Raw genomic sequence first — 17532 nt, forward strand, 5'->3', positions numbered from 1 at the left:
ATTCATGAATGAATGAATGAATGAATGAATTATGGATATGAATAAATTAATTACTACTAGTGAAAATTAAATGTTTACTAATAAAAATAGATTTTGTAATATCCAGAATTACCTATGTGTTAATTAAAATTAATTTCTTGATATGATTGGGTTGAGTTTTGTTATGAAGTACTAAGATGAGAGTAAAAATGTCACTCTTAATTTATAAAATACATTTTTATTAGTACAAATTGTATAAAGCTTTTCAAATATTGTTTACTGAAAACTGTTAAATTCAAAAGAAAGTTTGTGTACTTTTTAGAAAAAGTTTCTTATCTATACTCAAGGCCATTTTACTCTTTCCCACTCTGTTTTTTCTTCTGATTAATTGTGTTTCTGTTTTTCACAGCCTCACAGCCTTTGACAATCTCTAGACTAACACCTGGCTTTTCCTTGTCCTCCCAAATACATCACGCCCCTTGATCATTATTTTCAAATGTTGTTATTGTTTATTTATCATTATTGTTATATCATTAACAAGGGTTCTATTATTTTCCAGCCAAGTTTTACCAAATAACAATCTCAGGCTTCGTGTCTCAGGCCTGGCCTTGGGTTGGTTGTCTCTCACAGCTGCCCTGTCTGCTAACACTATTGCTGATACTAATAGCTACAAACTACCACAGGCCTCTGCCTTGGATCCAGTAGGTGCTGTAATAATAAGACTTTTTGTCAGAGCCTTTGTTCACATAAAAAATGTATGTGAACTCTTTACCAGATTTCTGCTGAAATACAGTGGGCTTCTCTAGTGTCACTGATAAGCTTTCTCAGGCCTAACAGAGCACACAGGCTCACTGTATGTTGAAGGTATGTTGCTGGTTTCTTCCCTTCGCTGCCATAAGTTTTTTGCCCATTGTTTGTTTTTAAGGTAGATATATAAATGTGTCTGTGTTTTAATGTGTTTCAGGTGTTTTATGGCTGAGTTATAAGTGCAGTGCAGTCAATTGATTTCTGCTGTAATGCAGAAGGTATGTTTAGGGCTCACCTGGTTTCTTAATTAAAATGGTTATTATATATTGATTTAAATGCTATGTGATTTTAGGTTCCTGGTTGCCTTGAGAGTTGGGTGCGCCATTTTACCTTGTAGGAGGTTAATGGTCAACAGGTAATTGTCACCCACATAGAAGTGTATTAATGCTGGGTGCTCTTATGTTTATATTTTGTTTGTTTTAAAGAGAACAATAGCTTGACTGCTACTGTTTTAGCCCCTTTTTTTCTTTGGATTATTTGTATTATTTGGTTTAATTTTATTAGTTTTTTTGTGTGAGTCCACTTTTGAGGAACTGAGGGACTTATATTTTGGGCTTAGTCCCAAACCGTTTGTTGCTAATTCTCTTGTTAAATCTAGGTACCTTCCTGACAGGTGGTTAGTGGTTGATGGTTGATTTGCAAGAAGGGTAAGGTGCAAGGGGGCAGCTGAAGTGCCCTTGAGCAAGACACTGAACCCCCAAATACTCCTCGGGCACTGGGGATGGCTACCCACCCTTCTGGGTGTGTATTCACAGCCCCTAGTGCACTAGTGTGTGTGTGTGTTAACTGCCACAGATGGGTTAAATGCGGAAGACACATTTCGTTGTACGATGTACAGTGACAAATAATTGCACATTACATTACATTTGGGGAACGTCCAAGCCCTGGTGGTTTGTAGCATGTTTGATCATTGTTTCCCTTTCATTTCCCCTCCCTTTAATGGATTGACTCCCAAATCTTCCTAGTTGCAGCCAGCTCCCATCTTCCCTGTCTTTAGCTGTCCACTTTTGCTGATTGTGCTTTTAATATTAAAATTTTAAAGGTTATCGCTGCTATTACATATTTGCTATTAAATTTAGCCAAGTGTCTAATACATCTTTATAACTCAAACCTATCAAAACAATGTCTGTTTTCTTTATCATACCATATACAAACTTGTGTTCCTCTTTAAAGGATTTTAAGTGAGTAATTCTGTTGGGTGTTTAGTGCAACAGGGGTGTATTTGTTTTTTTTTTTTTTTTATTAGGAACTGTAACTTTACCAGTGATCACTTCCCTCACATGGTCCTCACAGACTAGTTCATATATTTGATATATATAAGTGCTTACTTACTTTAATCAAAATAATAAACAGAAGAAATGTGCTCAAATCTTGCAAATATTCCCCAGCAACACATTTAACTCAATTCAGTTCAGTTTCATTGCGCTACAATCAAAACTTCCAGTCTTGGTCAAGGCCGAGACGCATCCGACTCTCCTTCAATACAAATAGTGTGGTGAAACTGGACTTTCACTGCTGCTGATTGCTTTATTTAGAACTTCCAAAGAACAAAGTTGAAACTGAGAGGAAGCTGTATATTGCTGTGGAAAGTGAAAGACAGCTCAATGAATGATCTGGGAGAGAGGGAAACCACAATATTTGAAATTCTTCCAGAATTTAAAAATGCCATCTGCACTTTACACAGTCTCAGAACTTTGTGATCAACAGATCTGTAGAAATTGTTTGTAAAATATGTAAGAATATTGTCCTTCACTGAAATGTACCCTATGCTCACAATCACTAAACCAAAACTCACATGTACTTTTGCAGTTTTATCCCCAAGAACAGAACAAACTGATGCATGTGGTTTCTACTGTGCTTTTTCAACTTATAACAAAAGTAGTTACAAAACCTTCTCACGCGCATTTTCAAATTTCCAACTTTTTACAATTTTCTTTTTGTTTTTGGATTTTTGAATTACAAACACACATATTTATAACTTATTTGTACTCCTAATATTAGTTCTTTCTCACACGTGTCAGACTGAGTGTAAAGTTGTGCTTGGGTGATTGCAGTTCATGTACAAGGTTAACGTACAACATTAATATTGTGAAAATTAAGAAATTGTCAAATTTACGTTTAATCTATTATGTTAAATTTGACATTTTCTTCAACTTATAATAATACACTATAATTATGATATAAGTTTAAAAAACTCAAACTGCTGTTTACCATCTTTGACAGAACAGAACCTCAGATCTCAAGCACTGAAACTTCATAAGGGAAAAAAATTCAATACATGATTTAATGCAACTCACTTTAACATTCAGCTGTATACTGTTTTCTTTACATGACATTATGCCTTTTGCTGAAATTACTTATTGCTTATTATTACTTATAAAGTTATTGTTGGAAATAAGTTGATGCATTGAGGAAGCATTTTCCAGGACCCTATAAAATAAATACCCTTCCACTTTAAAAATTCTTCTAAGGACTTCATTAAAATGCCATTTTGTTACAAATTACCTTGTGCTGCTTTGAACAACGATGCAGTACAGTGACATGATAAAAAATACAGGCCAGACTGACAACATTTGGTTGAGTAAAGACCAAAACATTTCAAAGAAATGAGAAAGCATGGGCAAGCAGAAGCATGTTTTAGGGAAGTGAAAGCTCCTCCAAATATGGCCCTTTCCGTGTCATCAACGAGGAAAAGCCCAGCGTGAGCGTATAAAAGAGACGATCGTGCTCACTTTCAATCACTGCTTCATCCTCTCAGCTGTCTGAGCAGAAACAAGCCAATTCAACATCCAGCATCATCCAGAACATCATCAGAAACAGAATGAAGTCCGCTGCAGCTGCTGTTGTTGTTGTTTTCCTGCTTTTCGCACAAGTCCATGGTAAGAATCTCTCTTTCATTGACCATACCCTGATACACAGAACTGGAGCTGATTTATGAACTGATACACACCACTACAGTAAAGAATATCACTGTATGCATTTACAGGACAGATGAGGAGCGGAGTGAAGAGGTGTCTGTGTCAGGGTCCTGGACTCAACATGGTGCGTTTACAGCGGGTCGAGAAGATCGAAGTTTATCCTGCTGGTCCTTCCTGTGAAAACGTGGAGATTGTGTAAGTGTCGTAACAATTCAGATCCATAATGATGTGCACTACCACATTAACACACTGCATTCAGGTTTTTAACTTTTTGATTTTGTTCTTTTAGTGTCACATTCAAGAACGGAGCAGGGCAGAAATGTCTGAACCCAGATTCCCAGTTTGCTCAGAACTACATCAAGAAAGCTGTTCAGAAGAGGTGAGGACTCCCACTGGAACATGTTTATATTCATCATTTTGAATGTTTGAGTTATTAATTGGTGAAAAAGCAGAAGTTGATCAAAAATAAGAAGATTAACAGAATGTTTTTTTTTTCCAGGAGCATCCAGTAAAACGTGAAACACAAGCAGGATGTGGAAATGGAGCCTGTGAATGTCATCGGAACTTTGAACTCAGCCATATTTAAAATATAATTTAAGTGAAACATAAATTTAAAATATAATTTAAATTAAAAACTTTTTAAAAATATTGTAAAACTTGTAAACTGTGTATATAGTTGTATATTGACAGATAAATGTGTATAAAATGTATACTGACATTTCAGGAAAGATTATTGAATGTATTATTATTTTTGGACGTCTGGGTTTCTTGGACCTGTGCCCGGATAAGCAATGGATAATGGATAGATGGATGTATGGATGGATGGATGGATGGATTACTTTTGATGTTTTACATGTTATACATGTTAAATAAATTAAACTGAACCTAAATCCATGCCTGCCTCTTGACACATGTATTTTCTCAAATATACTGTAAAAACTTCAAAATATAACCGTAGGGAAAAATAAAATCTGAGCACTATTGTATGTCCTATCCGATTTTTGGATGTAAGTTGCCAGACAAAATTTAAAACCAAATATTAGATCAAGTGAAAGAGGTAAAGCAGGTGAAACATACCATTTGAACTGGCTGAGAGATATATCAAGAAAGATGTAAGAAAGTAAAAGAGGTCCAATCGTTAGATAACTCACCATATGTTCTTATATTGTATTTCTGTTAGTCAAATAAAACACATAAATAAAGAAAAATCTATCTTGGGCTGATACTGTTGGAGAAAATTGAAGATGGTTATATTCAAAATATATTTCAATTTCGGATTGAGGGAAGTATGTGGCAATACTTCAGAATTAGAATCAGAATATAAAAGAGTTATTCTTCATTTAGGGGAACTTTGATGTCCCCAGGTTATAAATTCATGTTAGAAATACTTTATTACATAAAAATTAGCTTAGGTATTAAATATATCATTTATTGTATCATCAAAAAACATATGTGACAAAATTATTATGATTTCTATATTTAAAAATGTTATAAACATCAATACTTTGCTACTATGGCCTTGTCCTAAACCCAGACTTTAAAAGTTCTCCACTCCAGTAAAATGACATTTCATAAAATACATCACAACGTATTTATTATTATTATTTAAAAGAAACACAGAATGTGTTACTTCAGTTCATATCTATACAACCTAAGGAATATTTTAAACAATTAATTATTGTCACCAACATACCTGCCATTACCACAACACCCTAGGATTTCTGTACGGAATTATGTGAAGTGTCATAAACATGGAAACAGAGACTGACAGAGGAGAACATGTCAGACTTGAGATAAAAGTGACATGTTAATGTTTGGAAATGTGAGTAATTTAATAATGTATTCCTCCTGATCATAGATTAAGTTTATTCAGTATCATTACCTTTTATGCTATCATAAACACAAAGGTAATCTTAACATTATGTACATGCGTTTAAAGTGCATATTTTAATAGCCGTTGACTAGTGCTAGCAAAGCCACAACCTAGGATATTTTGACCTCAAAAAGTAAAAATTGCCATTACCACAACATCATTACCAACACATTACTGACTGTGATGCTAAAGACACTCCATGATGGCAATGACAGATTTTCAGTTTCACCATCAGTATCTTTTTATCTGTTTTGATATTAAACATTATTAAGCATAGTAATGTAATTCTACAATGAAATTCAAGTAAAATGCCTTAATTTCTAAAACTCATTTTCAATGTTGTTTAGTCAATATGGTCCACAAGACATCAGCAGACAGGTCTAGGGAATACAGAACAAAGTAAAGAGAGTTCCAGTGAAATACTAGGAATATCTTGATAGCGAAAAAGGGAAATACAAAAAAAAGTAAAGAGACAGGAAGGCTTAAAGCAATATCACAACTTTCAAAATGGGAACAAGACACACAACGCAGACAATGGAAAGTTAATCTATGAAATAAAAGAGCCAGTGATAGGATAAAACAGGAAATACAAAAACATTTAATGACAAACACCCCTCCTAGGTCTCCTTGCACTCTCTCTCTCCATTTTTACATTTTTTCTGAGCATTGTTTATTGTGCTATGTTTTAGATATGCTGTTTAATAATGTCATTGTTACATTTAATTCTCTTGAAATCAAAGGGGATGCATTTTTTTATTGATGTCATCGCCAAAACATTACGTTATTATCAGAACACCATTGTCATTACCGCCATGATACTTAATTTATAGCAAAAGTAGTTTTAAAATTTGCAATGTTGATTTGTGCTGTTGATGTGAAAAACCTCATGAATACTTCATTCAACCATCTAAATATATATATATATATATATAATGGGATATCCATACATTAAAAACATAAAATAATGATTTATGAAATCAGCTATATCTTAAATTTAACTGTGTTTACTACTTAAATGAGTTTAAACAAGCCACATGGCTCTGTTTGTTATTGTTCTTGTTCTTGTACAAAGCCTCCTTTGTAGTCCTGCCCTCTTGTTATCTGTCCCAGGTGTTCCCTTGTCTGTGCTGTGTATTTAAGTTCCCGCCAAAACATTACGTTATTATCAGAACACCATTGTCATTACTGCCATGATACTTAATTTATAGCAAAAGTAGTTTTAAAATTTGCAATTTTGTGCTGTTATGTGAAAAACCTCATGAATACTTAATTCAACCATCTATATATATATATATATATATATATATATATATATATATATATATATATATATAATGGAATATCCATACATTAAAAACATAAAATATTGATTTATGAAATCAGCTATATCTTAAATTTAACTGTGTTTACTACTTAAATGAGTTTAAACAAGCCACATGGCTCTGTTTGTTATTGTTCTTGTTCTTGTACAAAGCCTCCTTTGTAGTCCTGCCCTCTTGTTATCTGTCCCAGGTGTTCCCTTGTCTGTGCTGTGTATTTAAGTTCCTTTGTGTGACTGCTTCTTTGTTTGACATTTACCTTCTCTACCTGTGCTCTACTGTTTAGATTACCTTTTGTGTGCCTGTCTGGTCTATCTGTTTCTTTCTCTTCCCCTTCCCCTTCATACCGGTACCGCTCTAATCAAGTCTGTTTGTGTTTCTAGCTAATTTTTGTCTCTCTCTCACGTTTCCTCTCTATCTCAATCTTTATCTCTCTATCCCTTTCCATCGCTCTTGCTTTGCCTGTTTGGTTAGTCTGTTTAACTCTCTCTGTCTATGTTTAGTCTGTTTAGCTCTCTCTGTCTAGGTTTAGTCTGTTTAGCTCTCTCTGTCTAGGTTTAGTCTGTTTAGCTCTCTCTGTCTAGGTTTAGTCTGTTTAGCTCTCTCTGTCTATGTTTAGTCTGTTTAGCTCTCTCTGTCTATGTTTAGTCTGTTTAGCTCTCTCTGTCTATGTTTAGTCTGTTTAGCTCTCTCTGTCTAGGTTTAGTCTGTTTAGCTCTCTCTGTCTATGTTTAGTCTGTTTAGCTCTCTCTGTCTATGTTTAGTCTGTTTAGCTCTCTCTGTCTAGGTTTAGTCTGTTTAGCTCTCTCTGTCTATGTTTAGTCTGTTTAGCTCTCTCTGTCTATGTTTAGTCTGTTTAGCTCTCTCTGTCTAGGTTTAGTCTGTTTAGCTCTCGCTGTCTATGTTTAGTCTGTTTAGCTCTCTCTGTCTAGGTTTAGTCTGTTTAGCTCTCTCTGTCTAGGTGTAGTCTGTTTAGCTCTCTCTGTCTAGTTGTCTCTTGTCCAATTATCCTGTCTTTTTATCTCTGGTTTCCTTTGTGTCTCAGTTCATTGTCTTTGTTTCAATAGTCAGTTATAGCATTTGCTTCTGCAAAATTCTGCATGAGCTCAGTTGTGGCCATAATTCATTTTTAACTTTAAAGCATGAACACATTGTGACAGTAAATCTGGGTAGGCTCTAGACCCACTGCGACAATTTATTAATCAATCATCTGTTATTAATAAGCGATTGATAACGCACCAGTCAACAGACACACGCCATTTGTCGTCCAGCTAATGAATGTTTATATGACATGTAAAATGAGGCCTTCTGTAAAATTATGGATAACTGTAGAAATTATTGATTTAAAATACTTTGTTTACATACAGGGTATAGTTCTTTTCAACTTTGTGTGTGAGTAAAAGGAAATATAAACAAATTCAGATTTCATGATTAACACATCACACAATATTTTCAACTTCACTTCCAACTAAAAGAAAAAAAAAACGTTTTACATTAAACTCGATGGACAAGAAACTTTTGATAACACACATTGAGGCATGATATTTGGTTTTCTGTGGGAAATGGCGAACAGAAACTTAGGTTTCAGTTTCTTTTATCCCTCTGAGTGCAAACATTATTCTCCTCCAAAAAAAATTCAACCACCTCAGAGTTCTCTTTTCTCAGAAATTCTTTGTTGCTGAACTTACAACTTACATTAGACTCCATTACAAAGCCAGCTGGGGAGAACAATTAGTTATAAAATAAACACAAGATTAATTCCTTTAATTTATTTAGTCAACTGCATAAATATATTAAAAGTCATTAGGCTCCACATATTGAAAGTGACCCACTTGTACCAGCGCAACCACCACATCAGTGTCACAGCAGCACTGAGGATGATCCACCACCCAAATCATACTTGCTCTGTGGGGGTCCTGACCATTGAAGAACAGGGTGAGTGGGGCCTACAAAGAATGTAGAGCAAAATATGGAGTACAGCCTGTAATTGTAGAAATACAAAGTGCTCCTGCAGCTGAAAGAATGGACAGTGAGTGTAGAAACAAGGAGGGGGTCATAATGATATGGCTAATCTCTGTGATTTCTCCTGGAGAGTAGTTCCAATCGCCTTCTCAGATGTTTCTGCTGAGAAACAAAGCACAAGAGAGTCTCCTGAATATGAAACATACTGTATACATATTCTTGGATTCCCAGTATTTCTCAATATTTAGTGTTTGTCTGCCGATTGCATAAAATTAAAGTGTAGACACTGCTGACAAAGCAACATACTGTCAAGGAAGAGGGAAGTAGATACTGAGAGGAAGCTGTACTCTGGAAACTGAAATTAACAAAAAGTTTTTAAACACTTTTCTGGATTTCCCAAATATAATTTACCATTTGTGAAACAATTCATCCAAGAGCACCCCACATCGGATTACCTGCAAATGTCATAACCTGCCCAAAATATTTAGTTTATATCTCAGAATTATATATATATATATATATATATATATCAAAGGAAATGTACACCATGACCACAACAGGCACAGAGAAAAGAACCAAGGGAATATGGCTAAAAGCCAGCATTTCCGCACTTGCCTTAATGCTGGGTGCCTTGCATTTGAAAGTAAACAGAGGTTCGTTCTCTACACGGGCTGAACTCTTTGAACATGCCAAAATTGGATTTTATCAGTTATAAGTTATCAGACTGCTAGTTAAATATTAACAAGATGTGTCCAACTTGCCAACTTGTCCTGATTTTTGATGACTATCCAAACCATTTAGCAAAACCAATAGCAAGCCTGTGCAGCACGGTGATGCAGCAGTAGTGTCACTGTCACCCAGCTTCTGGAGTTGTGGGTTAGCTCCTGGCCTTTTGACCCTGTCTCCCCCTGTTACAATTCTTGCCTGAAGGCCTTCCTGTAAGTGTGCATTTTGATGACAGTGTCAAAGGGTGAGCGCAAAGGTACAAACGGTGTAGCAGAATGGGACACTCACAGAACACATACAAATGTAAATATACCTGCATAAATCGGTGGTTACTAGTGTAATCAAATGTAATTTAACTTGTGGGTCGCAAGCCTACCCTGAATCATTGGGCGCAAAGCAGGAACACACCCTGGAGGGTGAGCCAGTCCTTCAAAGGGCAACACACAAACACAATCACTCACACCTATGGACACATTTGAGTCACCAATCCACCTACCAACATGTGTTTTTGGGCCGTAGGAGGAAACCCATGCAGACACGAGGAGAACACACCAAACTCCTCACAGACAGTCACCTGGAGCAGGACTTGAACCCACAACCTCCATGTCCCTGGAGCTGTGTGACTGTGACACTACCTGCTGCACCACCGTGCCACCCTGCCATTAAAATAACACTGTTACATTGGAGTCAGTTTCTGTCAGAATCAGTTTTCTCATGTAAGGCTTTCGATGATGATACACTGTTCTGAATTGTCTGACATGCAAAAAGACACATTCGTTGGTGGGTTGGCAATGAAAAAGTGTTCACAGATGTGAGTGAATGTGTGAGTGTGTGTTGCCCTGTGATGAACTGGTACCCCATCCAGGGTGTGTTTCTGCCTTGTGTGTGCTTTGGACCCCACTGTGACCCTGAGCTGGATGAGTGGTTGCAGACAATTAATGAGTGAATGAATGAATGAATAGCTGGCCTTATTAAAGCTATACAGATATAATATAATATAGTACATAAAATAATATATGTACTATTTAACCAAAATGTAAAGCTAACTTGCTAAATAACATGAACTCCAGCATTTCTTAATAATATTAAAAACATTTCTGCACCATTATTTTTAAGACGATCTGGTTGATTGTCCATGTTCTGTTTGATGGTCATGTCTAATCCGTACTGAATAATACTACCTTTATATATTTCATGAATGTTTAATGAGATTTAATGAGTTTATTATTATATTTTAAAGTTTTGTTTTGTTAGTCGATTTTATTGTGCAGCAATTTGGCTGACGCTTGTCTTTTAAATGTGCTCTATAAATACATAAGACTTGACATGACTTACATCAGCTCTAAACTCAGCTTACATTTCTGACCAATTTATAATGCAATGTTCATGCTTTTCCCAAATAATTCTGCAAAATACCATATTCAGCGCTATGCCAATATCAGCCAAAAGTGTGACAAGGACCATTTCAAAAAGATCTCTGTAGAAATCAGAGAAATGAAAGAGGAAAAGGAACCAATTACTAAAACAAAGTAGACCTGCCGGTGTCAAAAGGGAAAACCCTAGAGTGGAGAAAAATTAGGGCACATGATGACCTTCCTTTACCAGTCAAATCGTATTTCAGTTATTTCTGAAATCTGTATTTTACTTGTTATAACTTACAATTATTATCATGTTACAGATTAAAACATAACGAGTTAGGAGTCTTTCCAAAGGACTCATACTGGTACTGGTACTGAGCTGAGAGCAGTGGTGTTACACACAGCACAATACCAACTACTTATAAGAAACACTACCTTAGTCAACTGAAGAGATTGGTGGGAGGATGTGACGTCTACAACATTGCATCGATTCAATTTAATTTCCAAATCACACCTCCACGTGCCATTCATTCACACATTCACACCTGTGGAGAACTTCACACATTCATCCAGTCACTCACACACTCACATGTGTGTTTGGATTATCAGAGGAAAGCAGAGCACCTGGAGAAAACCCATACACACACAGGTAGAACACACCACACGCCTCACAGGCAGTGAACCAAGGCAAAAAACTCCATGGACCCCCGGGTCTTGAGTTGTGTGGCAGCGACACCAACTGCAGCACCACAATGCTACCCCGTCTTTTGGGTTGTTATAGTAACATAGTTGTAGGTTTGAGGAAAAATATTCATTTGTGCAGCTTTTTCCCTTAAAATATCCTGCATGGGTTTAAAAAATGCACAGAATAAGACTAAAAATATAAAAAGATTACATTTAACATCTTTCTTTGAGGTAGCTTTCAGAGGCAGTATATGGGTTGGAAATCTCGTTCCTAATGGCATGCATTGGAGTGGTATTTGTGATCACAAACTTAGCACCAGCAAATGACATCATTAAGATTCTCACGGTTGACTGACATTAGATCCTCACAGAATTGTCCCAGAATCTATTGTATCATTCACAAATCTTGAACACACCTGTGATGTATGGCTTAAGTTCTGGCAATTGATCTAATTTTAAATGATTTTAGATGCACAATTTAAAAGATTCAATAAATACAATAATTATGTGATTATCTACAGTATGACAATAATAAGGAAAGTCAATGTGCAATAATTGAATTCATTTAAATTATAATTAATTGAATTATTTCATAAAATAGCTTGCATCACTGCTTTAAATAGCTGCAATTTAACAAAACATAGAAGACATGAATCAGCATGACGATAGTTGTCCTTGTGAACTTTTGCATGAAAGTCAAAACATTTCAAAGAAATAAGAAAGCCATGCAGAAGTAAAAAATATGGAAGTGAAAGCTCCTCCAGAAAAGGCTCTTTTCCACCACAACAGTGGGAAAAGCCCAGCGTGAACATATAAAAGAGTAGATTGTGTCCGCCTTCAATCACTGCTTCATCCTCTCAGCTGTCTGAGCAGAAACAAGCCAATTCAACATCCAGCATCATCCAGAACATCATCAGAAACAGAATGAAGTCCGCTGCAGCTGCTGTTGTTGTTGTTTTCCTGCTTTTCGCACAAGTCCATGGTAAGAATCTCTCTTTCATTGATCACACCCTGATACACAGAACTGGAGCTGATTTATGAACTGATACACACCACTACAGTAAAGAATATCACTGTATGCATTTACAGGACAGATGAGGAGCGGAGTGAAGAGGTGTCTGTGTCAGGGTCCTGGAGTCAACATGGTGCGTTTACAGCGGGTCGAGAAGTTTGAAGTTTTTCCTGCTGGTCCTTCCTGTGAGAACATGGAGATTGTGTAAGTGTCGTAACAATTCAGATCCATAATGATGTGCACTACCACATTAACACACTGCATTCAGGTTTTTAACTTTTTGATTTTGTTCTTTTAGTGTCACATTCAAGAACGGAGCAGGGCAGAAATGTCTGAACCCAGAATCCCAGTTTGCCCAGAACTACATCAAGAAAATGACTGAGAAGGTGAGAACACCAGTTTGAATTGAGTGTGTATATATATATATAGATAGATATGCACTTCTCTTAGCATTGACAGAAAAGATAATTATCCATGTATGTTTTTCCCTTTCCTTTCAGGGGTCTACACTAACGGAATAAGAAAAACAAGAGTGAAGATCTAGATCATCAGTTACAAGCTATAGTTTACCATCCCTTAAATCTTATTTCTGTTCAAATCAAAACAAATATCAATTAATGTCTGTTTCTACACTGTAAAAACTGTAAATACGCCTATTGAAATGCTTCTATTTAAGACAGCTTTTGATGACTAAATTAATGTACAAACTTTTTGGAAACACATTGTAAGATATTTTCCCTCATATCTTTAATATATGTATTACATCTTTTATCCTTTGTATTTTATATAATTCAACTTATCAGACAAATATCTTAAGCATATGTCACTTTGATGGTCCTGAAATGTATTGAAAAAAGTGTTATGTTCATGTGTTATGCCAAATAAAAACATCATTTGAATGTGAATCTGAATGTGTGTCTTGCTTTTGGTATCTCAAGATTTTGGATGAGATTAGAGTTGACTTTCTGAGTCACTTTAAGGTACAATTTACAGATAAATCAGAGCCCAAACAATTCATTGCCTTTTTAAGATTAGACTAATAAATGAACTCACTGCTCTAATGTGCATTGGGCAGTGAACTTGGCAATTAATTAGACAGCTAGCAGTAATTGTAGAAACTGGTCCATTGGTGCAAGAGTCAAAAAGCACACTGTCTTTGAACAAACTTAAGTTTTTATTCAGGAACTAAAACCTGGTGTGCAGAGCTATTTTTACATGGCTGTCTGCATGAGAAAAGTATCTCTGCATGAGGTACAACTGAACACTAAACCTACCCCTAACTCTAAACCCAACCCTAACCCTAACCTCACGCTTGCTGATTTAACCTACTTACTGTGTAAGACCCTTCCACTTGCTGGTCTCCAGACTGCAGAGATATAGACTTGTGGAGGGTTGGGTCTGCATGACTGAAAAACCCCTAGGGACTGGCCTATCCATAGTACACATACAGGTACGGTAGCTCATGATGGACAAGCAGGGCAAACTTTTAGCCAAATGATCCACACAGTAATAGTGCACATGTTTCTTCACTGCATTAACAGCTTAGCCTAATGGTGTTAGATGAATATTAACAGCAGTGTGTGAAAGAGTTGTACTCAGTTTGTTCTCTAGTTCTGAATAGGTTAGATATCTAAAGGTCTGGATGATATCTGGTGGAACTAAAGGGACAGTTCCTGTTTTGTGTTTCACTCTCACGTGTAACTGAAAGAATAAACAAGACATTTTTTTTTCTTTTCTGTAGGGGATATTTTCCAAGGGTCCTGATTTCCCCCGTTCAGTATTCTGTTAAAATACATTAATTTGTGCATCAAATCTAACACATTAAAAGCCAAATTATTTAATAAATAACATTTTTTTCACCCTATTGACCAGTTTCCAAAATAGTCATTTATTAAAGCAAAACCTGGGAAACTAGGACCCTTTGCCATGTGCCAATAATCAGTGAAATAAATGTGGGAAGCAAAAGAGCCCTGGAACATACTCTGAAAAAAAACTTACTTTGAATTGACTTACTTTCTATTATGTCCGAAAGGTAGCGTGAAATTTAATCATTGACCTCTAGAGATATGGTCTGAGAAACATGATGGACGTTAATCAACACAATGCTCACTAAACAAACACTTTTAGGAAAGTCCTTTTGAAAAAAGGAGTTATTACTTCAAACCCATCTGTACATTGTCTTGTCGTCATATCTCATTAGCATCATGTTATGTTCTTTACCTGTGCATTGACTGTCCTGTGTGTTTTTATTGCATATTGTCCATTCGTACATATTGCTGTGGTTCTGCTCTAGAGCCTGAAAAACCACATTTAATTCCTGTGCACATCATATGAGGAATGACAATAACATCTTAACGACTTTACAATAATTCAGGAAAATATAAGAAACAAGTCGACCACAGCACGCTGTAATAAATCCGAAATCCCACGCCAATAGTGACTTGCACGAGGCCTATTCAGCGATTAGAGACATTCTTTCCAAGAAATGAAAGGAAGATAAGAAAAGGAACCTGTGGCTCTGTGAAACAAAAACTAAACCTTACTTTGGGTCAAAACAACCACAACATGACATGGGGAAACCCAGATGTGGTGTATATATTACAGCCCTGGAACACTCTCACTTACACACTGAACTCCAAATCATCTCTGCACCTGCTCAGATCTGCAAGACCAAAGACGATGAAGACCGCTGCAGTCCTTGCTCTGATCTGTCTGCTGCTGGTGGACGTCAGGGGTAAGAAGAAACATTTTATTGTGTTAAATGTGGAATTTTCATAAGGTATGACATCACTCTTAAACAGCAAATTAGGTTTCAGATCCCAGCTCAGACCCCACATCCCTCACTATATCAAAAAGAGACTAGACCATTAACAACTGACTTCAGACCAGCTAGTATTGATGCGTATTCTACTTGCTGATGGAAATTCATTTGGTTTTCCAGGACAGGCCAGAAACCCCAAAGGAAGGTGTTGGTGTGCTGATGCTGGCCTCAAAATGGTGCGTCTAAATCGGGTGGAGAAACTGGAAATTTTGCCTCCAAGTGCTTCCTGTGGAAAACAAGAAATCATGTAAGTAGCATTAATATTATTGCATATTATTGAATTTTTAAGAACCTTTCAGTTTATTTTGTTAAGAAATAAACACACAGTGCAGTTTCCGAAAAGATGAGCGCATCAAAAGATCAATCACTCAACTCACGTGGATATGTTTGTGCCCTTATTTGTGTTCAGTGCTGTTATGAAGGATGGTGCGGGAAAGAAATGCTTGAATCCAGAGTCCAACTTTGTCCAGGATCTCATCAAGAGAATGATGGAGACTAAGTAAGTTATAGTGGTTATAGTATTATTATTTCAAAATACCAAATGCTGTTTACATTGGGCTGAAATTTCATAATCAACGGACCATTAGAAATGATCAACAATCACAAGACAATTTTATTAAGTTTCTTTTGAATTGAAAGTTCTCCAAGCATTTCTGTATTTGTGTGAATGAACCTATTAGTAGATGTTGTTTTTATAGTGACAGTATAATGATGCTGCATCTGAAAATTAATGAGAATAAAGCACTTTAACAGCTGTATAAGTAAAATCATAATGTTATATGAGTGAGCAATAGATTCATTGATGAATTACTGGCTGTAGTCTTATTCTAAGAGCTTTTGGGCCATTGATTTGGTTGGTTTGTCCTGAAATAGCGACTCAGGGGAAAGTCTTCAGGCATTTTCCTGTTATTTGAAAAAATATTTTAAAAAAAATTCAATGATGGAGTAAAATGAACTTTTTTAACAGTTTTTTAACAGTTGAATCCGTATTTACAGAAGTTTTTATGTGTGTTTGTGTTATAGAAAGCAGCAGTAAAAAATCTGATATCTCCTGCGATTTCACACCAGAAATGTCCTGACGGCAACAGAAAAGGCAGCTTTTCATCACTCAAACTCTGTGATGATATTTGAATACTCCCCAACTTTGTTTTTGCACCTTCCTTTTCAATTGAAAATTTTAAATTTCTTTTAAACATATTTTGAGTAAAACGCTAAACACTGAGATGTACACTGTGATTTCTTTTATTACCTTGTGTCAGTACACCTTGTCTTTTTCTGTTCATTTGACTTTCAATATGCAAAGGTTTGAAATAAATTCTACAGTCTTCATTTGGCTCTTCATAGATTAATTAATTATATTCCAGAATGAAAGGTTTAAAGACAATAAAACAATGAAATAATACCATCCTGAAATATATGCCTTTTAGATTTTATTTGAAATGTCTAATACATACACTAAATAATTTCCTTATGTTTTTATACTACTACTACTACTACTACTATAATAATAATAATAATTATAAACTCTTAATAAAGCACCCTTCACACATTAAATAGAACCCAGTGTGTTTAAAGCAATTAAACCTAAAACCCAAAGTTAGAAAAAAGCAGATTAGTGTCACAGTCACACAGCTCCAGGGACCTGGAGGTTATGGTTTCGATTACCACTCCGGGTGACTGTGAGGAGTGTGGTGTGTTCTCCCTGTGTCTGCGTGGGTTTCCTCCGGGTGACTGTCTGTGAGGAGTGTGGTGTGTTCTCCCTGTGTCTGTGTGGGTTTCCTCCGGGTGACTGTCTGTGAGGAGTTGATGTGTTCTCTCTGTGTCTGTGTGGGTTTCCTCCGGGTGACTGTCTGTGAGGAGTGTGGTGTGTTCTCCCTGTGTCTGCGTGGGTTTTCTCCGGGTGCTCCGGTTTCCTCCCATAGTCCAAAAACACACGTTGGTAGGTGGATTGGCGACTCGAGTGTCCATAGGTTTGAGTGTGTAAGTGAATGTGTGAGTGTGTGTCAGCATTGCGATGGACTTGTGCCCATTCAAGGGTGTGTTCCTGCCTTGCCCTAGGTAGGCTAAAGACCC

General features: G+C 36.3%; 3 protein-coding genes across 4 annotated transcripts; all 3 read left to right on the top strand.

The window, feature by feature from the left end:
• The first annotated feature begins 786 nt into the window (after positions 1-786).
• On the top strand, positions 787-16807 carry LOC136676925 (C-X-C motif chemokine 11-6-like). Of its 2 annotated transcripts, XM_066654224.1 has the most exons (5): positions 787-843; positions 15299-15372; positions 15580-15706; positions 15869-15958; positions 16483-16807. In XM_066654224.1, the coding sequence occupies exons 2-5, from the start codon at positions 15318-15320 to the stop codon at positions 16493-16495; spliced, it is 285 nt and encodes a 94-aa protein (XP_066510321.1). In that variant the 5' UTR covers positions 787-843; positions 15299-15317; the 3' UTR covers positions 16496-16807. The 2 variants fall into 2 exon arrangements, with proteins under 2 accessions (XP_066510321.1, XP_066510320.1); XM_066654223.1 differs by lacking the exon at positions 787-843 and having other exon boundaries at positions 15256-15372; positions 16483-16806.
• LOC136677202 (C-X-C motif chemokine 11-6-like) lies at positions 3537-4577 on the top strand. The gene is made up of 4 exons (XM_066654667.1): positions 3537-3665; positions 3773-3899; positions 3994-4083; positions 4204-4577. Exons 1-4 carry the CDS (start codon positions 3608-3610, stop codon positions 4214-4216), a joined length of 288 nt encoding a protein of 95 aa, XP_066510764.1. The 5' UTR covers positions 3537-3607; the 3' UTR covers positions 4217-4577.
• Positions 12421-13470, top strand: LOC136676924 (C-X-C motif chemokine 11-6-like). Its single transcript, XM_066654222.1, has 4 exons — positions 12421-12608; positions 12716-12842; positions 12937-13024; positions 13139-13470. The coding sequence occupies exons 1-4, from the start codon at positions 12551-12553 to the stop codon at positions 13157-13159; spliced, it is 294 nt and encodes a 97-aa protein (XP_066510319.1). The 5' UTR covers positions 12421-12550; the 3' UTR covers positions 13160-13470.
• Positions 16808-17532: the final 725 nt, after the last annotated feature.

The sequence above is a fragment of the Hoplias malabaricus genome, chromosome X2, assembly GCF_029633855.1.
Source record: "Hoplias malabaricus isolate fHopMal1 chromosome X2, fHopMal1.hap1, whole genome shotgun sequence".
In the NCBI taxonomy this organism is placed as follows: Eukaryota; Metazoa; Chordata; class Actinopteri; order Characiformes; family Erythrinidae; genus Hoplias; species Hoplias malabaricus.